The following is a 22285-nucleotide window of genomic DNA, read 5'->3' as shown; positions in this document are numbered from 1 at the left end:
ATTTAGGTCATATCTGAATGGTCTAGTGGTTTTCCCTACTTTCTTCAGTTTCAGTCTGAATTTGGCAATAAGGAGTTAATGATCTGAGTCACAGTCAGGTTCTGCTCTTGTTTTTGCTGACTGTATAGAGCTTCTCAATCTTTGAATGCAAAGAATATAATCAACCTGATTTTGGTGTTGATGGTGATGTCCATGTGGAAAGTCTTTTCTTGTGTTGTTGGAAGAGGGTGTTTGCTATATCCAGTGCATTCTCTTGGCAAAATTCTATTAGCCTTTGCTCTGCTTCATTCTGTACTCCAAGGCCAAATTTGCCTGTTACTCCAGGTGTTTCTTGACTTTCTACTTCAGCATTACAGTCTCCTATAATGAAAAGGACATCTTTTTGGGGTGTAAGTTCTAGAAGGTCTTGTAGGTCTTCATAGCAGTTGTTCTAGGACTTACTGTATACATCTTATCTCGTTAGAATCACCTGCTTGGAACTGCCCTGGAGGTCCAGTGGTTAGGACTCTGTGCTTCCACTAGAGGGGGTGTGGGTTTGATCTCTGGTCAAGGAACTAAGATCCCACATGCTGCCCTGTGCAGCCAAGAGATATGTATATATACATACATATATACCAAGTGAGCTTCCCAAGTGGCTAAAGTGGTAAAGAATTTGCCTGCCGATGCAGGAGATGCAGGAGACACAGGTTCCATCCCTCGGTTGGGAAGATCCCCTGGAGTAGGAAATGGCAAAACCCACTCCAGTATTCTTGCCTGGAAAATTCCATGGGCAGAGCCTGGTGGGCTAAAGTCCATGGGTCTGGAAAGAGTCAGATACCACTAAGCCACTGGACACATGTATGTCTATGTGTGTGTGTGTGTGTATAGTCACTTGCTTAATTAAATTTCTACTAACTTAATTCCAGTGAGATATAGAGCTCTTACTCATTTATAGTTCTCCATTGTCCTCTTTTCAATGGCATTTTTGTTATACACATTACGTCTGTAAATGTTACAGACTGAACAATGCTTTGTTATAGTTATTACTTAAATTATTTTTATTTTCCCTCCTTTTATGAAGGAGGGAAAGTATATATGTAAAACTTTTTTTCTATCAAACTTAGTATTTTTAATTTGTGTTTTTCATAATTTTATGTGTTAGTACCATCTAGATTCTTTTTCTTGGCCCAGTTTGGCTTTCCTCAGCCCCACTGCTCTTTTTATTGTTGACAATATATTACATTTCCATGTGCTATAGACCCAATAATATATTATATAACATACTATATAATATATACATATTGTTTTGTAGGATTTCTTTTAAAATCAGTTATGATAACTTTGAAGATAAGCAAATAGATCTCTTTCATGGAAAGACTGAGGATGTGTTAGTCTGCTGCTCTCCGCTGGGTCCAGGAGAGTTAGCCATAGCGGATCCTCACGAGCAGATGGAAATCTGTTACTTAGTTTGCTATATCCTTGTGTTTCTTGTGGAGGTGAATGCCATCTGCTCTGAAATCTAGAGGACTAGGGGGCTTGTCCATCAAGTAGAGATTTTAAATGTTGGAGCTCCAGATGTGGGGGTTCAAACCCTTTGCTTCTCAGGAAGAAGCTGGGATTTGTGAGTTCCTTCCCAATTGTGGGTTGTTGTGTCAGGGCTGGGGTTTATGGTAAGATTGTGTCTCAGCCTCTCCTACCCATTTTGATGTGCTGTTTTCTTTTTTTGCTCAATAGATGCCTAGTCACTCAGTTAGCTCCTGGATTTCTTACAGAGGGCATTGATCTGTATGCTACAAATATGATGGGTTCATGGAGCCATCAAATAGAAGTTCAAGAGCCTCCTACATCACTATCTTTTTTAAAAAACCTTTTTATTTTGTATTGGAGTGTAGCCAGTTAACAATGTTGTGATAGCTTCAGGTGAGCAGTGAAGGGACTCAGCCATACATATACACGTGTTCATTCTCCCCCAACTCCCCTCTCATCCAGGCTGCTGCTGCATAACATTGAGCAGAGCTCCATGTGCTATACAGTGGGTCCTTGTTGGTTATTCATTTTGAATATAGCATTATGTACATGTCCGTCCCAAACTTTCCAACTATCCCTTCCTTCCATTCTTCTCCCCCGCCCCTGGGGCAACTGCAAGTTCATTCTTTAAGTCTGTGAGTCTCTGTTTTGTAAATAAGTTCATTTGCATCGTTTCTTTTTCAATTCCACATATAAGGGATGCCATATAGTATTTCTCCTTCTGTGTCTGATTTACTTCATTCAATATGTATGTCACCATCTTGAATTGGAACTGGCGACTTCATTCTTTTGTGTGTGGAGATCAAGTTTTCCCAGCATCACTTGTTGAAAAGACTTTGCCTTCTCATTGAACGGTCATGGCCCCTTGTCAGAAATGTTTTCGGGAGCTCTTTTTCTATCGGTCTGCATGTCTGTTTTATTCCAGTTCCATACTGTATTAATTACCAAAGCTTTCTAGGGAATTGTGAAATCAGGAATTGTGATTCCTCCAGCTTTGTTCTTTTTCGTGATTGCTTTGGCTATGGGTGGTACAGTGGTAAAGAACCTGCCTACCAATGCAGGAAATGCAAGAGACTCAGGTTCGATCACTGGGTCAGGAAGATCCCCTGGAGTATTAAATGGCAACCCACTCCTGTATTCTTGCCTGAAAAATTCCATGGACAGAGGAACCTGGTGGATTATAGTCTATAGGGTCGCAAAGAGTGGGACATGCCTGAGCATGGGTGCTTGTGGCATTGGCTATTTGAGATATTAGAGATTTCAAAGGAGTTTTAAGATGGGTTTTTCCCCCCATTACTGCAGAAGACATTATTGAGATTTTGATAGGGATTGCATTGAATCTGTAGATCATTTTGGATGATATTGACATCTTAACAATATGAGTCTTCCAATTCATGAACATGGAATGTATTTACATTTATTTGTCTTCTCTAATTTCCTTCAACATTGCTTTGCAGTTTTCACTTCACGAATCTTTCAACTCCTTGGCAAAGCTAAATCCTGAGTACTTTATTCTTTTTGATGCTATTGTATTTGGAATTCTTTTTGAAAATATTTTAAAGTATTCATTTATAGTATAGAAATGCAACTGATTTTTATGTATGAACTTTTTATCTTGTTACTGTGATGAATTCATTTTTTAGTTCTAACATTTTTTGTGGAATCTTTAGGGTTTTTAACATGTAAGATTACATCGTCTGAGAACAGAGATTCTTTTACTTCTTCCTTTCCAATTTGGATGCTCTTTTTTTCTTCCTTGCTTCCTTTGCCTGAATACTCTGGCTACATCTTCCAATACTATATTGAATAGAAATAGTTAAGAAGTCTCCTTGCCTTGTTACTGACCTTAGTGGAAAGTTTTCAGTCTTTCTTCACTGAGTATGATGCTTGCTATTGGTTTTTCATATATGGTTTTTATTATTTTGAGGTTCAGTTCAGTTCAGTTGCTCAGTTGTGTCTGACTCTTTGCAACCCCATGAATCGCAGCACGCCAGGCCTCCCTGTCCATCACCAACTCCTGGAGTCTACCCAAACCCATGTCCATCGAGTCGGTGATGCCATCCAACCATCTCTTCCTCTGTCATCCCCTTCCCCTCCTGCCCTTAATCTTTCCCAGCATCAGGGTCTTTTCAAACAAGTCAGCCTTTCACATCAGGTGGCCAAAGTATTGGAGTTTCAGCTTCAGCATCAGTCCTTCCAATGAACACCCAGGACTGATCTCCTTTACAATGGACTGGTTGGATCTCCTTGCAGTCCAAGGGACTCAAGAGTTGAGGTAGTTTCCTTCTATTCCTAGTTTGTTGAGTGGTTTTTCTTTAAATTACAAATGGATGTTGAATTTTATCAAATTCTTTTTCTGCAACAGTTGAATTGGTCATGTGATTTTTGTCCTTCATTCTGTTAATCTAGTATCTTTATCAACTGGTTTTTGTTTACTGAGCTATCTTTGTCTTCGAGGAATAAATCATTGTGTATAATCCTCTTCATATTCTGTTGAATTTGATTTGCTGCTTTTTTGTTTAGGGCTTTTGTATCAATGTTCATAAAGGACATTAGTCTATAGGTTTCCTTTTTTCATAGTGTCCTTGTCTGGCTTTCCCAAATTGGGAAAGGAGTACATCAAGGCTGTATATTGTCACCCTGCTTGTTTAACTTTCATGCAGAGTACATCATGTGAAATGCCAGGCTGGATGAAGCACAAGCTGGAATCAAGATTGCTGGGAGAAACATCAATAACCTCAGATATGCAGATGTTACCACGCTTATGGCAGAAAGCAAAGAGGAACTAAAGAGCCTCTTGATAAAGGTGAAAGAGGAGAATGAAAAAGTTGGCTTAAACCTCAGCATTCAAAAAACAAAGATCGTGGCATCTGGTCCCATTACTTCATGGCAAACAGATGGGGAAACAATGGAAACAGAGATAGATTTTATTTCCTTGAGCTCCAAAATCATTGCAGATGGTGACTGCAGCCATGAAATTAAAAGATGCTTGCTCCTTGGAAGAAAAGCTATGACCAACCTAGACAGCATATTAAAAAGCAGAGACATTACTTTGCCAACATAGGTCTGTCTAGTCAAGGCTATGGTTTTTCCAGTGGTCATGTATGGATGTGAGAATTGGACTCTAAAGAAAGCTGAGCGCCAAAGAATTGATGCTTTTGAACTGTGGTGTTGGAGAAGACTCTTGAGAGCCCCTTGGACTGTAAGGAGATCAAACCAGTCAATCTTAAAGGAAATCAGTCCTGAATATTCATTGGAAGGACTGATGCTGAAGCCGAAACTCAGATACTTTGGCCACCTGAGGCAAAGAACTGACTCCTTAGAAAAGACACTGATTCTGGGAAAGATTGAAGGCAGGAGGAGAAGGGGACAACAGAGGATGAAATGGTTGGATGGCATCTCCGGCTTGATGCACATGAGTTTGAGGAAGCTCCAGGAGTTGGTGATGGACAGGGAAGCCTGGTGTGCTGCAGTCCATAGCATCGCAAATAGCTGGACATGAGTGTGTGACTGAACTGTACTGAACTATCTGGCTTTGGTATCAGGGATATACTGGCTTCATAAAATGAGTTTGGAAGTGTTTCCATCTGTTTAGCTCTTTGGAACAATTTGTGAAGGGGTGTTATTTCTTCTTTAAATGTGTGATAGGATTTACTAGTGAAACCATTGAATCCAGACTTGATTTTATTGAGAGATTTTGACTGCTGGTTTAATTTCCTTATGACTTATAAATCTATTCAAATTTTCTATTTCTTTGTGATTTACTATTAATCGGTTTTATGTCTCTAGGAATTTTTAAATTTCATCTAGATTATCCAATTTGTTGGTGTACAGTTGTTCACAGTATTTCTTATTATACTAATTTCTGTATAATTGGAGCGATGACACCATTTTCATTTTGGACTTTAGTAATTTGAGTATTCTCTCTCTCTTTTTTTCTTAGGATTTCTAGCTAAATATTTGTCAGTGTTATTGATCTTTTCACCCTGGAAGTTTCAAGCCCTCCATGGACTATAAGTTCCAAAAGAATTATTTTAGAAGATTATGCCAGTGCATTTGTTGTTTAGGTGGAGAGACAGATTTCTGGTGCTTCCTACTCTATCATCTTCCCAGAATCCTCCCACTATCTGTTGACCTATTTTTTTTTCATAGCGTATATGTGTGCACAAGTTTATGTATATATATTATATACACATTTATATATAACTTTAATACAAAGTATACTACTTACCACATGTGCATCCTTGACAGTTTGTTCGACACCCCGTTCATCTTTGTTTTCTCACCAGTAAAATGAGGAATACCTTTAACCAAAGGCTTTAAATGGAAACTCTAACACTTTAAATGGAATAATAGTGACTGAATATTTGTAAAGTTCTTAATAAGTATTGTCATAGGATTAAAGGAATGAGAGGGCAAGAAAACAAGAAGAAAACATCTAAATATATATAAAATTATTGCAATAAATAGACTATGATATCATGCTAATATTGATCTGAGTTATGTGACATATTAAATATTTCCCTGTTGGTGTTTTCTTAGATTTAGAAAAGGAGGAACACTCATTCCAAGTTATCAGTTGGCATTCACCTGGAGATCTTGAAAATGAAATAAGGAAACGTCTGGATTTGTTTGTGACAGAAGCTTTGCACAGCAGGTAATTTATTCTCTCAGTGAAAAACCTATTATTTTAGTGATTCAAATAAATGGATGGATACATGGATACTGGGAATAAATTTAAGAGCAATAGATGAGTTGATGGATAAATGGATGGAGAGAAGGATGAATGCTATGGGGTGATGAGTGGATGGATGGAGCAGATGGTCTTCATACTATCTAGACTGTATACTATCCTTTCTCCATGAAAAGCATGAATTTCTGCTTTTAGTTGTGGCAGATAGTTGTGAGGGATTGTTGTTGGTGATACATCACTTATAGACTTTGTGTATACTCTCCCCAACACAGGAGGGATAGACAGCTTAACTTCTCATTGTTGATAAAACAAACCCTACCCACCATTTTATACTTATTTTTCTTCCATTCTCCTTATATAAATTCAAGAATGGAAAAACACTCATCATGAACATTGATTTTTTTCATACTTTTAAATGCTGTTCTTTTAAATACATTAAAAATACCTCAAATACCTTGATGAAGCACAATGAGAGATGAGCCTGAGAGTTTTTGTCATCACCTAGGATGTATACAAAGTTCTTTATCTTTGACATATAAGAAGAAAGATAAAATCCATGGCTCAGTTGGCTAATTGCTGTGGCTTAACCCACCCCCCTTCTTTCTTTAAAAATTCTGATCGCTATCAAGGTTGTGTTCAAATCTGACTTTTTTGTAAAACTTTCTTACTCTCTAAAACTAGAAGATCAAATTTTCTCCACTTTAGGAGATCTGATCTAAAGTACTCATTGGAAACTTTGTGTTGCCTTGTGTTGGTAGGCCTATGTTTTTTAAGTCTATGTCTCATTTTTTCTCTTGCAACTTGATTTCTTTGAAGACTGGTTCTACACACACACACATGTTAAATATGGTGGAATATACCGAAGCACAAGGCTTCCCTGATGGCTCAGACTGTAAAGAATCTGCCTGCAATGCAGGAGACTTGGGTTCAATCCCTGAGTCAGGAAGATCCTCTGGAGAAGGGAATGGCTGCCCTCTCTAGTTTTCTTGCCTGGAGAATTCCGTGGAAAGAGGAGCCTGGTGGGCTATAGTTCCTGGGGACACCACACCGTGTCGTTTTGTAATCTTTTTCAATGAATCCAACTTAATTTCAGATAGGATTAATGTTCTACTTCTGAGGACTTTGTACTTCCTATTTTGAATTTCTCCTTGATATTTGGCAATCATTCTTTATGTAGAATCTTTAAAAAACATAATAGAGGATAATTTCAGCTAATCACCGTCACTCAATGTTGATTCTAAAGAGCAGGTAGAGATCTGCATATTGCTAATGAATTATCAACCTTGTTGGCCTTCTTTAAGTGGGCTGACATGGTGTAGTGTTGTACAGGTTATGGCTTTGCTGAACCATTGATTCTTTCAGTCCTTTGCTAGACTAGGAGGCCCACGGGTCTTCAAAACACCTGGCCACAAACATTCTTGTCTATTTCTCCCTGTGCTATACAAAAAGGATCATTTTCTTTGCAGGCAGTGATGGAAAAACCATGATAGAGATTAGTTCCTGGAATAGGGTAATAAACAAGTCTTAATTTCGTGTCAGTAAAAATTGAGCATTAACTTCTATAAATACCCCGGTGAGCATAAAGTGGAAAGGCTGTTAACAAGTTTCAAACAAAGTTTCATTTTTGTTTGTTCTAAATCATTTAACTTTACATTAGAAGGATGTAAATCTCATGTTCAGTTTAGAATTTGTATTCTAGTATTAGTATCAGGAAGTTCCTTGTGTGAGACAAGCTATCAGATGCAGGATATATAAGATGGTTTTAAAAAAAGCAAAATCATCATCCATATTGATGGACTCTGTCATGAAGTTACTTTCACAGCTTGGTTGGAAAACAAGACAGTTGCTCATAAGTCATTATACAGATGAAAATAAAACAGAACATCACAGAATATACCAAATAGACATGGAACCACGAGATTTGCTACAGTCAGTGATGGCTCCCAAAGCAGAAGGACCTTGAATTGGCATGATGGTGGGTGAATTTGGTTTGGTCAAAGAAAGGAGAAGGGAAGAAGTGAGTATATTTTAGGAAGTAGAAACACCTGGACCAGAGTGATAGAATAGAGGATATTTCTTGGACAGCAGTAAAATTGGTGGGTAAAAATAGGCTGTCAGATATGGTCTTTCTTAACTGGGATGTTTTCTTTGAGCTGAAGATTATCCTAAAAATTGTGAAATTAAGACCTCCAGTGAGTATTTGTTATTAATTTTTTTTTCTTACAGAAAAGAATCTGAAAACTTTGTAAATTTAATGGAAATACTTGGGACTCGATGCAGCTATTTGCTAAGGAGATGTGATATCATGGATTCCTTAAAGAATGAGAACTTCAACCTGATAGTTGTTGATGCCTTTGACTTCTGTTCATTTCTAATTGCTGAGAAACTTGAGAAGCTGTTTGTGTCCATTCTTCCCACGTCGGTTAGCAGACTGGACATTGGCCTGCCAAGCCCCTTGTCTTATGTTCCAGTATTCCAGTCTTTCCTAACTGACCATATGGACTTCTGGGGTAGAGTGAAGAATTTTCTGATGTCATTTGTTTTCTCTGTGGAGCAGTGGCAAATACACTCTACCTTTGACAACACCATCAAGGAACATTTCCAGGAAGGTTCTAGGCCAGTTTTATCTCATCTTCTAAAGAAAGCAGAGCTGTGGTTTGTTAATTCTGAGTTTGCCTTTGAATTTGCTCGGCCTCTGCTTCCCAACACTGTGAATGTTGGAGGCTTAATGGTCAAACCTATTAAACCAGTGCCACAGGTAAGTAAAAATCTGAGAGTGTGAATTTCATGCAGAGGTCTTCAGTGCAGAGATGGTGTCTACTCCTGCCACTGGGGTCCTGGGATTTAAGTAGAGTGAGATAGGCAAAACACCCAGTATATATCTTTTAATTTAATTTTTTTATTTTGTATTTTATTTTTCTGTTGTAAGACACTTATTATGAGATTTGCCCTCTTAACAAGTGTTTAACAGTGCAACACATTATTATTGACTATAAGTGCCATGCTACATAGCAGATTTCTAGATCCTATTCTTTCTGCTTCACCGAAACCCTGCCTCCATTGAAAAGTAGCTACTCATTTCCCCTTCCTCCAGTCCTTGGAAACCAACTTCCACTCTTTGAGTCTATGAATTTGGTTATCTTAGATACTTTATATAAGTGAAATCCTGCAGTATTTGCCCTTCTGTGACTGACATTTCATTTAGCATAATGTCCTCAAGTTTCATTCATGTTTACACATATTGAAAAATTTCCTTGTTTACAAAGCTAAATAATACAAGCTAATTGTATGTTTATACTGTTGTTGTTCAGTCTCCAGGTCATGCCCAACTCTTTGTGACCCAATGAACTGAAGGCAGATTGAAAGCAGAAAGAGAAGAGGGTGCTTACACTACAGAGGATGTTTATACCACATTTTCTTTAGTCATTCATCTTTTGATAGACATTTAGGTTGTTTCCACATCTTGGCTACTGTGTATAGCGCTTCAGTGAACATGGGAATATAGATATCTCTTTCAGGTCATAATTCTCATTTATTTACGTATATTCACAAAACTAGGATTGCTGGATTATTTTATTAGTTCTATTTTTAATTTTTTGATGTATTGTTTTACATAGTGACTGCACAATTTTGCATTCCTGACAATAATGTGTAAGTGTTGCAACTTTCCCACATCCTCAACATATGTTGGTTAATATATATTTTATGTATTTAGGTGGAAGATCCCCTATGGAGAAGGAAATGGCAACCCACTCCAGTATTCTTGTCTGGGAAATCCCATGGACAGAGGATCCTGGCAGGCTACAGTCCATGGAGTTGCAAAGAGTTGTACATGACTTAGTGACTAAACAACCAAACAACAACATCATGTTGGGTGCAGATATATTTATAATTGTTGTATTTTCTTTTTGGATTCATCCCTTGATCATTATGTGATGTCCTTCTTTTTCTCTTATTATAGTCTTTGTTTTAAAGTCTATTTTGTCTGATGTAAGTATTGCTACCCTGGTTTTCTTTTGATTTCCATTTGCATGGAATACCTATTTCCGTTTCCTCATTTTCAGTCTGTCTGTGTTTTTAGATCTGAAGTAAGTCTCTTATAGGAAGAATATATATGGGGCTTGTTTTTGTATCCATGCAGCCACTCTATGTCTTTTGTTTGGAGTATTTCATTCATTTACATTTAAAGTAATTATTGATAGGTAGGTACTTATTGCTATTTTGGTAATTGTTTCAGGGTTGCTTTTGTAGTTTTTTGTTCCTTTCTTCTTTTGTTCTCTTCTGTTATAATTTGATGACTATCTTTAGTGTTATGTGTAAATTTCTTACTCTTTATGTGTGTATCTATTATAGATTTTTGATTTGTGATTACCATGAGGTTTGTATATAGCAATCCATTTATATATGTGATTATTTTAAGTTGCTAGTCTTAATTTCAAATGCATTTTATCAAGTCTGCTTTTTACTCCCTCTCCCCTCATAACTGCTTTTTTGCAATATATTTTACTTCTTTTTTGGTTTTATGTATATCTTAACTGCTTGTTGTGGAAATAGACAATTTTACTACTTTTGTTCTTTTGTATTCATACTAGCTTTGCATGTGATTGATTTACTACCTTTATTGTATATTTACTTTCACCAGTGTGTTTTTCCTTTTGTAATTTGCATGTTTCTAATTGTGGCCTATTCTTTTCTGTTTAGAGAGGCCCCTTTAACATTTCTTGTAGCACTGGGTTGGTGGTGCTAAACTCTCTTATCTTTTTGCTTGTCTGTAAAACTTTTGATTTCTCCATCAAATCTAAATGAAAGCATTCTTGTTTGTAGGTTTTTCCCGTTCATCACTTTAAATATGTTGTGCCACTCCCTTCAGGCTTGCAGAGTTTCTGCTGAAAATCAGCTGATACCGTTATGGGAGTTCCTTTGTACATAACTTGTTGCTTTTCCCTTGATGCATTTATTATTCTCTCTTTAAATTTTGCCATTTTAATTACAGTGTGCATTGGTATGGTCCTCTTTGGGTTTATCCTGTTTGGGACTCTCTGTGATTCCTGTACCTGGATGTCTATTTCATTTCCCAGGTCAAGGAAGTTTTCAGCTATTATGTCCTCATAAATATTCTCTGCCCCTTTCTCTCTCTCTTTTCCTTCTGGACCCTTATAAAGTGTTAGTATGTTTGATATTGTCCCCAAGGCCTCTCAAACTGTCTTCATTTCTTTTGATTCTTTTTTCTTTCCTGTTCAGCTTCAGTGATGTCCGTTACTCTGTCTTCCAGTTCACTGATCCATCCCTCTGTATCATCTACTCTGTCAGTTCCTTTTAGTGCGTTTTTCACTTCAGTTAGTGTATTTTCCACCTCTATTTGGTACCTCTTCATATTTTCTAATTTTTTGTTAAAAACTTCTAACTTCTCAGTTTGTTTATCCATTCTTCTCCTGAATTCTTTGATCATCTCTATGATTATCATCTTGAATTCTTTTCTTTATTTTGGTAGATTGCTGTCTTTATTTCACTTAAGTATCTTATTTATTAATACTTGCTTGTATCATATTCTTCTGTAACTTCACTTTGCCTAATTTGCTATTTTAATTTCTATGTACTTGTTAGGTTGGTTACTTTTCCTGACCTTGGAGAAGGGATCTTTTGTAGGGATCATCCTATATGTCACAATGGCGCACACCCCCCACTCTGCGTACCAGAGCTATATTTTCTGGACTGTCCTTTTTGGGCTGCATGGATTCTTATGCTGTGGCAGGTTGACTACCGTGGATGCTCTGGTAGGTGTGAGTTGACTCTGGTCCAGCTGGTTGCCAGGCCTTGCTTTGTGGGGCAGTTGGCAAGCTGCTGGTTGGCAAGATTGCGTCATGATGCCACTGACTGCAGAACCCCAGGGGATCCTGGAGCTAATTCTGGTGGACTGGCCACAACCACCTCTTTTTAACTTCTAGTGAAAGTCCCAGTTAAAGCAGTAAGACCAAAAAAGAAGAAAAAAGGAACAAAAATCAAATATATTAGGAAGGAAGAAATGAAACTGTTTTTATTCACAGATAACAGGATGGTCCATGTAAAAATACAGAAAAGTCAAGAAAAAACTCCTGGAACTAATTAGTAATTATAGCAATGTCACAGAATATATATATATATATATTTTAGAATATATGTTTAATGTACAAAACCAATCCCTTTCCTATACACTAGCAATGAACAGAGGGAATGTGAAATTTAAAACATAATATTATATATTGCATGCTTTCTCAGTTATGTCCGACTCTTTGAAACCCCATAAACTGTAGCCCACCAGGCTGCTCTGTCCATGGGATTAATCAGGCAAGAATAATTGTTTTTCTTCTTTAGGGAATCTTCGTGACCCAAGGATTGAACTTGCATCTCCTATATCATCAGGCAGATTCTTTACCACTGTACCACCTATATTAGCATTCTGCAAAATGAAATACTTAAAAATAAATCTAATAAAATATATACAAAATTTATATGAGGAGACATGCAAAACTCTGATTTAAAAAAGTCAAAGAACTAAATAAATGGAGAGATATTCCATGTTAATGGATAGGAAGACTCAATGTTGTCAAGATGTCAGTTTTCTTCAGATTGATCTAAAGATTCATTGTAAATCACAATCAAAACCTCAGTAAGTTATTTTGTGAATATTGACAAATTGATCCTCAAATTTTATGGAGAGGCAAAAAGCTTGAAGAGCTAATGCAATATTGAAGACAGAACAAAGTTGACGAACTGATATTACTCAACTTTGCCACTTACTGTGAAGGACAGTAATCAAGACAGTGTGGTCTTAGAAAAAGAATAGACAAATAAGATGCACATGAATTTAGTCAACTGATCTTTGACAGTGGATTAAAGGCAATACCATGGAGAAAAGATACTTTCAACAAAAAGTGCTGGAGCAACTGGACATTCACTTGCAAAAAAATTGAATCTAGACCCAGACCTTCCCTGCTTAACAAAAATTAACTAAAAAATGGATCAATATACCTAAATATAAAATGGAAAATTATAAAATGCCTAGAAGATAACATAGGAAAAAATCTAAATGAAATAGAGTCTGGTGATTACTGTTTAGACATAAAACCTAGGATATATTCTATGAAAGAAAGAGTTAATAAATAGTTTAAAAGAGTTGATAAGTATGTTAAATTGAAATTTATCTGTCCTGAGAAAGATCTTGTCAAGAGAAGCAGGAGAGAAACCACAGATTGGAAATAAATATTTGCCAAAAACCTACCTGGTAAAGAGTGATGTTAAGAATATACAAAGAATACTTAGAACTCAACAACACACAAAAAATCAATTAAAAAATGATCCACAGACCTTAACAGATACCCTAACAAAGAAGCTATACAGTTTCTAAAAAGACTATGAAGGAGACTTACAGCTGAATATTCTCCCAGCATGTCTACCTCAGTCCCCAGAAGGCCCACCAGGCCCAAATGGGCCAGGACAGCAGGCTACACTCCCCCAGGCTCTAGCTCCTCTGATCTGACATAGGAATACTCCTGAATGACCATATCTGCCTGGACCTAGAATGAGAGTTGAGGATGACTCTGGTACTGGGATCATGTTTTCAATGAAGAAAGAGATTCCCACCACTTCAACTTTCCTCTTCCATAAAACATTGTTATACATGAAAGCTCTGGGTCTAGACGTTGGTGCTGCAGTCTTTAAGTGCCTTATGTGCAATGTGCAGCATTATGGTGGCTGGTTACCTAAAGCTCTTTTCATATCCATTTGTGAGTATTTAAAGTATTTATATGGGAAAAAGTGTCCCAAAGTTTCATAAAAATTTCTTCAAGGCCATCTATCCAGAGGATCTGAGCATGGTGTAGAGGGCACTGAGCTGTCTTAGAGGCTACGAGAACAGTTTCAAGGCAGTAAGCTCTGTTAACAGGAGAGTATGTTCAGTAAATAGATGATTTTCATTTTTTGGCTGTCTAGGCTTTCATTGACAACATTATTCACCTCCTTTCCTTTCCTACCTCTCTGCAGGAACTTGAGAATTTCATTGCCAAATTTGGAGACTCTGGTTTTGTCCTTGTGGCCTTGGGCTCCATCGTGAGCAGATATCAGTCCCAGGAGATTATCAAGGAGATGAATGCTGCGTTTGCTCAAATCCCTCAAGGGGTGATATGGAAGTGTAAGCCTTCTCATTGGCCCAAAGATGTCAAATTGGCAGCAAATGTAAAAATCATGGATTGGCTTCCTCAGAATGACCTCTTGGGTAAGGACTTTCCAAGTCTACTTCTCTCGTCCTTATGTCTCTTTGGGGTTCATTAGGGCTCTGACCTCTAGTTAGGCAATCCTATTAGCATGAGAAGAAGCAGCTGATAAATGAAGGTGAGTATTCCAAGGAATGGAACAGCCAACTGGAATTGTTGAGAAATCAGGCTATACCTTGAAAATGCCCCAAACAACATTTTCTCTTCTTTTCCATTTCTGATACCTGCAGTCAGAAGTGATATCACTTTCAGTTTATTTTGACCATACCTTATCTGGCACTAAAGAGGGGTGCTCAAACACAATCCAAGATGATTTTTCCAACAGTTTGTCTGAGAACTCATGTAAGGGGGCACATTGTCACTGTTTCCCATGGTCTCTTGAGCCCTTGTTCAGAGTTTTTTGTTGTTGCTCAATTGCTACATCATGTCCAACTGTTTGCAATCCCAAAGACTGCAGCATGCCAGGTTCCTCTGTCCTCTACTATCTCCCAGAGTTTTCTCAAATTCATGTCCATTGACTTGGTGATGCTATTGATCTACCCTCTGCCACCCCATTCTCCTTATCAGCCCTGTGCCATTATACAAACATGTATCCATACATATTGATACATTCTCCTTAGTACCACAGGTGTGAGCAACTCAAACCTTTACAAAGTTGATGCTGGTGGTGTCTGAAGGGTGTACCATAATATCTACATGCCAAACTGAGTAATCTCATAGCTGATTATTTGATTCATCAGATCCTTTGATAGTAGAGAGCTCATTACAACCAAAAAGGTTTTCTTTGTCTCTTTACTGTTTTTTTGGCTACTCCTCACTGTCACACTGACTGAATCAGAAGGTCATAGCCAAAATTGTGGTTCAAAAACATATTGGGGAATTTAAGATAGAGAGTTCTGAACATTGAATTAAGAAGGAATGGAGTAGGGAAAAGAAGTCCCCCTTCCAAAGAAACCAAGTGAATTCTGATTCACACCCCTATTGAGAGGCAGAGTTTGAAATGAACTCTTCATTAACACTTGTTTTAGTTTTCTCTCAATAAGGGTGCAGGCTCAAAAATGACAGAATGATCTCAGTTTGTTTCTAATACAAACCATTCAATATCACAGTAATCCAAGTTTATGCCCCAACCACTAATGCCAAAGAAGCTGAAGTTCAACAGTTCTATGATAACCTGCAAGAATTTCTAAAACTAACACCAAACCAAGATGTCCTTTTCATCTTAGGGAATTGGAATGCAAAAGTAAGAAGTCAAGAGATACCTGGAGTAACAGGCAAGTTTGATCTTGAAGTACAAAATGAAGCAGGGCAAAGGATAACAGAATTTTGTTAAGAGAATGCACTGTCATAGCAAACACCCTCTTCCAGCAACACAAAAGACAACTCTACACAGCAAATGGTCAATACCGAAATCAGATTGATTATATTCTTTGCAGTCGAAGATGGAGAAGATCTATACAGTCAGCAAAAACAAGACTGGGACCCGACTGTGGCTCAGATCAGAAACTGCTTATTGCCAAATTCAATCTTAAATTGAAGAAAGTAGGAAAAACCACTGGGCCATTCAGGTATAAACTAAATCAAATCCCTTATGATTATACAGTGGAAGTGACAAATAGATTAAAGGCACTAGGTCTAATAGAATGCCTGAAGAACTAGGGATGGAGGTTCGTGACATCGTACAGGAGACGGTGATCAAAAGCATCCCTGAGAAAAAGAAATGCAAAAAGGCAAAATGGTTATATGAGGAGGACTTACAAATTGCTGAAAGGCAAAGGAGAAAAGGAAAGCTATATCCAACTGAATGCAGAGTTCCAAAGAAAAGCAAGGAGAGATAAGAAAGCCTTCCTCAGTGATCAGTGCAAAGAAATAGAAGAAAACAATAGAAAAGGAAAGACTAGAGATCTCTTCAAGAAAATTTGAGATACCAAGGGAACATTTCATGCAAAGATGGGCACAATAAAGGACAGAAATAGTATGGACCTAAGAGAAGCAGAAGATATTAAGAAGAGGTGGCAAGAATACACAGAAGAACTGTACAAAAAAGATCTTCATGACTCAGATAACCACGATGGTGTGATCTCTCACCTAGAGCCAGACATCCTGGAATGTGAAGTTAAGTGGGCCTTAGGAAGCATCACTATGAACAAAGTCAGTGGAGGTGATGGAATTCCAGCTGAACTATTTCAAATCCTAAAAGATGATGCTGTGAAAGTGCTGCACTCAATATGTTAGCAAGTTTGGAAAACACAGCAGTGGCCAAAGGACTGGAAAAAGTCACTTTTCATTCTAATCCCAAAGGAGGGCAATGCCAAAGAATGTCCAAACTACAACACAATTGCACCCATTTCACATTCTAGCAAAGTAATGCTCAGAATCCTTCAAGCTAAGCTTCAACAGTGCATGAACCAAGAACTTCCAGATGTTTAAGTTGGATTTGGAAAAGGCAGAGGAACCAGAGATCAAATTGCCAACATCTGTTGGATCATAGAAAAAGCAAAAGAGTTCCAGAAAAACATCTACTTCTGCTTCATTGACTATGCTAAAGCCTTTTGACTGTGTGGATCACAGCAAACTGTGGAAAATTCTTAAGGAGATGGGAATGTCGGACCACCTTACCTGCCCCCCGAGAAACCTGTATGCAGGTCAAGAAGCAACAGTTAGAACCAGACATGGGACAACAGACTGACTCAAAGAAGGAAAGAAGTAGGTCAAGGCTGCTTATTTAACTTATATGCAGTGTTCATCATTTGAAATTCCAGAATGGATGCAGCAGGAGCTGGAATCAAGATTGCTAGAAGAAATAGCAATAACCTCAGATATGCAGGTGATACCACCCTTATGGCAGAAAGCAAAGAGGAACTAAAGAGCCTCTTGAGGAAGGTGAAAGAGTAGAGTGAAAAAGCTTGCTTAAAACTCAGCATTCGAAAAAACCTAAGATCATGGCATCCGATCCCATCATGTCATGGCAAACAGATGGGTAAACAGTGGAAACAGTGACAGACTTTATTTTCTTGGGCTCCAAAATCACTGCAGATGGTGACTGCAGCCATGAAATTAAAAGACGCTTGCTCCTTGGAAGAAAAGCTATGACAGACCTAGGCAGTGTATTAAAAAGCAGAGACATCACTTTGCCTACAAATGTCCATATATGGTTTTTCCAGTAGTCATGTATGGATGTGAGAATTGTACTGTAAAGACGGTTGAGCACTGAATAATTGATACTTTTGAACTGTGGTGTTGGAGAAGACTCTTGAGAGCCCCTTGGACTGCAAGCATATCAGTCAATCCTAAAGGAAATCAATCCTAAATATTCCTTGGAAGGACTGATGCTGAAGCTGAGGCTCCGATACTTTGTCTACCTGATGCGAAGAGCCGACTTATTAGAAAAGACACTGATGCTGGGAAGGATTGAAGGCAGGAGGAAATGGGGCAACAGAGGACAGGATGATTGGATGGTATCACCAACTCGATGGATATGAGTTTGAGCAAGCTGTGGGAGATGGTGAAGGACAGGGAAGCCTGGCGTGCTGCAGTCCATGGCGTTGTAAAGAATTGTACACCACTGAGTGACTGAACAACAACAAAAGTAAGGGTGGGGTAGGCATACAGGAACTGGAAATGATGAAAGTATGGTCCATTATTCCCCACCTTAGAGATTTCTCATAAAATTGAGGAGAAAATACTTGTAGTGGTAAGTTTTATAAATGCCACGTGAGTTGTTATGTCAATGATAGTGTTAAAAATTCAGATAAATGAGAAATGAATAGGTAGTAGAGAAGAGAGGGAGAGACCTAGAGAGCAAAAGATCAAGTGACCTAAAGACAAAGAGACAGAAAGAGAGAGAGAGAGAGAGAAACAGAGACGTAGAGAATGACTGTGGGAGAGAGTAATAGAGGACAGAGATGAGAAGCAGAGATACGGTAGAGATGGATGGATGAATAGGTGGGGGGAGGAATATACCTTGCTTATCACTCTTCTCTGCAGCTTTCCCTGGGTTCTGAGTCTTAGATGGATTAGGGCTGAGTGAGAAGTTTCTGTACAGAGACAAGAGCAGAATCTGTGTCTTAGAATATTCAGGATGGGGAATACATGTAAATCCATGGCTGATTCATGTCAATGTATGGCAAAAACCACTACAATACTGTAAAGTAATTAGCCTCCAACTAATAAAAATAAATGGAAAAAAAAAAGAATATTCACCCTTGAATGTTTCCTGAGATAAGTCAGTAAATTCATTTTTTTTTCCCACAGCATGTTGAGATCCCTTTTTACATTCTTTTTGCCCTTGTTGCTTTGCTTGTTGTCCTGAAACTTTTCATCCTGAGGTGTCCTGCTCTCTTTCTAATTTGCAACAGCACACCCTCGCATCCGCCTTTTTGTCACCCAAGGTGGGATGAACAGTGTCATGGAGGCCATCCATCATGGCGTGCCCATGGTGGGGATTCCTGTCTTTGCAGACCAGCATGAAAATGTGCTCCGAGTAGAAACCAAAAAGTTTGGTGTCTCTATCCAGTTAGAGCAGATGAAGGCCGAGACATTGGCTCTGAAGATGAAGCAAGTCATGGAAGACAAGAGGTGTGCAGCTCTCGGGGCTTGTGGTTTGTTAATGCTTGATGGAGGTGTAAGCCATGATGGACACCACGTGGGTCTTAGTGCAGTAAAAGCTGAAACTTCCAGGGCACAGCATAATATTGGTGTACTTTTACATGTCAGCACTTTCAATACTAAGCATGGGTCTTTGCATGCAGGAATCAATTTGAACTTTTTAAGCAGACTCAGTTGGACAGTGGCAAGACCAGGCCAACAATTTTCCTTGAAAGGAAGTCTTTTGTGCCTATGGTAGAAAGTGTGTGTGTGCGTGTGTGTGTGATACAAGGTCTCCAAGAATTCTGAGACCACTTGAGTTAACACCTCCCCTCTGTCTCTGTCGACAGGTACAAATCTGCCGCAGAGGCCGCCAGCATCATCAGGCGCTCGCAGCCCCTGACCCCAGCCCAGCGGCTGGTGGGCTGGATCGACCACATCCTCCAGACAGGGGGTGCAGCCCACCTCAAGCCCCATGCCTTCCAGCAGCCGTGGTATGAGCAGTACCTGCTGGACGTCCTCTTGTTCCTGCTGGTGGTCACCCTGGGCACTGTGTGGCTCTGTGGGAAGCTGCTGGGCCTGGTGGCCAGGTGGCTGTGTGGGGCCAGGAAGCTGAAGAAGGCCTGAGGCTAAGTGGAGCCTTCTCAGGCTCTTTCCCTGTTTCTCTTTCTTTCACTTTCCATAAAGCTCACTCGATCTGTTTGGTCGGTTCTTCCTTGTCGGCCTTCCTCCTGCATTTCCTTTTCGTCTCACCTCACAGCTCAGGAAGCCTGGCCTCTGTCCTGCAGGTTGGCGGGGACACCCCTGTGAGGACTTGGCCCCCTCCTGCGCAGAGCACCTCCTTCACTGTCAGGCCTGGAGCCTGCCTTTGGTCCACAGCTGAGGCCACCTGCTGCCCATGTTTCAGTGTTCCATCCTCAAGATTCCCAAGTTGAATAATTAGGGTCACGAAAACCTAAGTGGAGAAATGGAGCCTCCATGCAAGGCTTGGGGGCCTTAGGTCCAGGAGCCGTGGCTGCCCAAACCTCTTGATTTAGGAAACATTCCATCCGCCATCCCACTTAGCAAAGAACATCTCTACATGCGGTAAACCCTTGGGGATGACATTCAGTTCCTAGTAACAGAAGCTAGAAAAAGAGTGGCTTAAACACTCTGGAGTTTTAAAGGGTTTTTTTTGTTTCCTGGAGACAGGTGGTGGAGGGCTGGTATGATGACTCATCCTGCTGTCTGTAGCTTTAAAAAAATTTTTTTTGAACACCTGTCCTGTACTGTTCTACCAAGTTGCCTCTCTGGTTTGTTGCTCTCATGAAATATTTTACCTTCGAGGATCCTGTCTTCCTGTTTGCTTTTGCATTCTGAAATGGAATTAAACTCCTCCTTAAAAGCTTCATTGTGTGGTGTCCAGTGGATTAAAATATGATGAAGAAAATGTTAGAAACAAGAGATGGCCCTAGCAACTACAGTTTTGGGTTGCTTAATTCTGGGTTGTTAGTCACATCTTGAGATAGTTCAAAGGAAAACATGAAGCAGTTACTACAAATGCTCCCTGCAGAGATAGGTAAAGACCCATACCTGCCAATGTTGGGATGGGGTCTGCCTGGTTGTATGGAGAACTGGGTGCCTGGTGTCTGCCCAGGTCTGTGAGTACTTATGCCATAAGGGAGTCCCACACAGTCAGGAGCATGTGAGATGCAGAAGTGAGTGTGTCTGTGTGTGTGAGAGATAAGGTTATATTTCTACAATTCTTAATGAGATCTTGTAAACTGATCTCTGGCATAAATTCCTTGAGGGACAGACATGCAGCCCTCTCTGGGTTGTCCCTGGAATGAATGACCAGGGTTTTATTCCCCTCATAGGCAACACAGGGACCTAAGGATGAGGCTCCCTGGCTGGTATCTCCCTCTTTCCTGCTCTCACCACAAAATTGTCCCTGACAATCAGGTAACTCATTGAAGCCAACACTTTCTGCTGCTTTCTAGGGTCTGTCCCAGTCCAGGAAATCTGATCAATAGCGGCCAGTGAGCCAGAATGAGGCCTCCAGCTTGTTCCCTTCAAGTATCCTCCGCAGGGCTGGCTGCCAGCTTGGCCTTGATAGCTAGGAAATCTGATCTCATCACTCTCTGATCACAGTCCTTTGTTGGCTCCCATTCCTGGGAATACAAGGTCTCTGTGATCTCTTTCTGGCAACTCAGCAGGCACATCTTGAAAATCCTGAAATAGACCCACTGAATATGTTCTGTTGATTTTTGACAAAAGTGTGAAGACAATTCAATGGAAAAAGAAAAATCTTTTCAGCACACTGTACTGGAACAATTATATATCTGAATGGGGCTTGGCCTTAATTTAATATACACAAAGGATATTTTTTATAAATGTACTTCATTGAAGCATAGTTGATTTACAGTGTTATGTTAATTTCTGTTTTACATCAAAGTGGTTCAGTTATTTATTTATGCATATATGTGTGTATATATATATATAGATAGATAGATAGATAGATAGATAGATATATTCTTTTTCATAGTCTTTTCCATAATGGTTTATCACAGGATATTGAATACAGTTCCCTGTGCTAGTCAGTAGGACCTTGTTGTTTATCCTTTCTATATATGTAATAGTTTGCATCTGCCAGTTCCAAACTCCTGATTCCTCTCTTCCTCAACCCTGCATACCCCTACCCTCTTTGAAAACTATGTCTTCCTCTATGTCTGTGAGTCGGTTTCTGTGACAGGTTTATTTGTGTTGTATTTCAGATTTTGCATATAAGTGTGATAATATGGCACTTTTTCCTTTGTCTTTCTGACTTACTTCACTTAGTATGATAATCTCTAGTTTCATCCACGTTGCTGCCAGTAGCATTATGTCATCCTTTTTTATGGCTGAGCAGTATCCCATTATATATCTGTACCGCATTTACTTATCCATTCATCTGTCAAGAGACATTTTGGTGGTTTCCTGTGCTAGCTATTATGCACAGTGCTGCCATGAACACAAGGGTGATGTATCTCACAAAAGGATTTTGACTGGACTTCATACCACACAAAATGAACTCAAAGTGTATCAAAAAGGCCTAAACATAAATGCTGAGAGTATAAAAGCTCCAAAAGAAAGTCTTTGTAGTGTAGGTAGTTATTGAATTACGACTCTTATTCAAAACGCTGACAACACCAATAGTTGGCAAGGAGATAGGGCTACTGGAATCCACATGTTTCACTGCTGATGGGAACCTAAAGTGATGTAGCTACTTAGG

At 39.1% G+C, this 22285-nt stretch overlaps 1 protein-coding gene across 1 annotated transcript in view; it reads left to right on the top strand.

The window, feature by feature from the left end:
* Window positions 1–20417, top strand: part of LOC136146464 (UDP-glucuronosyltransferase 3A1-like) — a 32404-nt gene extending 11987 nt beyond the window's left edge. Inside the window, exons 3-7 of the mRNA XM_065905369.1 lie at window positions 6049–6163; window positions 8426–8957; window positions 14219–14450; window positions 18807–19026; window positions 19386–20417. Of these exons, the coding sequence (XP_065761441.1) occupies window positions 6049–6163; window positions 8426–8957; window positions 14219–14450; window positions 18807–19026; window positions 19386–19662 (1376 nt within the window). The 3' untranslated portion in view covers window positions 19663–20417. The remainder of the gene's footprint in view (window positions 1–6048; window positions 6164–8425; window positions 8958–14218; window positions 14451–18806; window positions 19027–19385) is intronic.
* Window positions 20418–22285: the final 1868 nt, after the last annotated feature.

Source organism: Muntiacus reevesi, chromosome 14 (genome assembly GCF_963930625.1).
Source record: "Muntiacus reevesi chromosome 14, mMunRee1.1, whole genome shotgun sequence".
Lineage (NCBI taxonomy): Eukaryota > Metazoa > Chordata > Mammalia > Artiodactyla > Cervidae > Muntiacus > Muntiacus reevesi.
The sequence above is the reverse complement of the archived record's forward strand: the minus strand, read 5'-3'. Positions and strand labels throughout refer to the sequence as shown.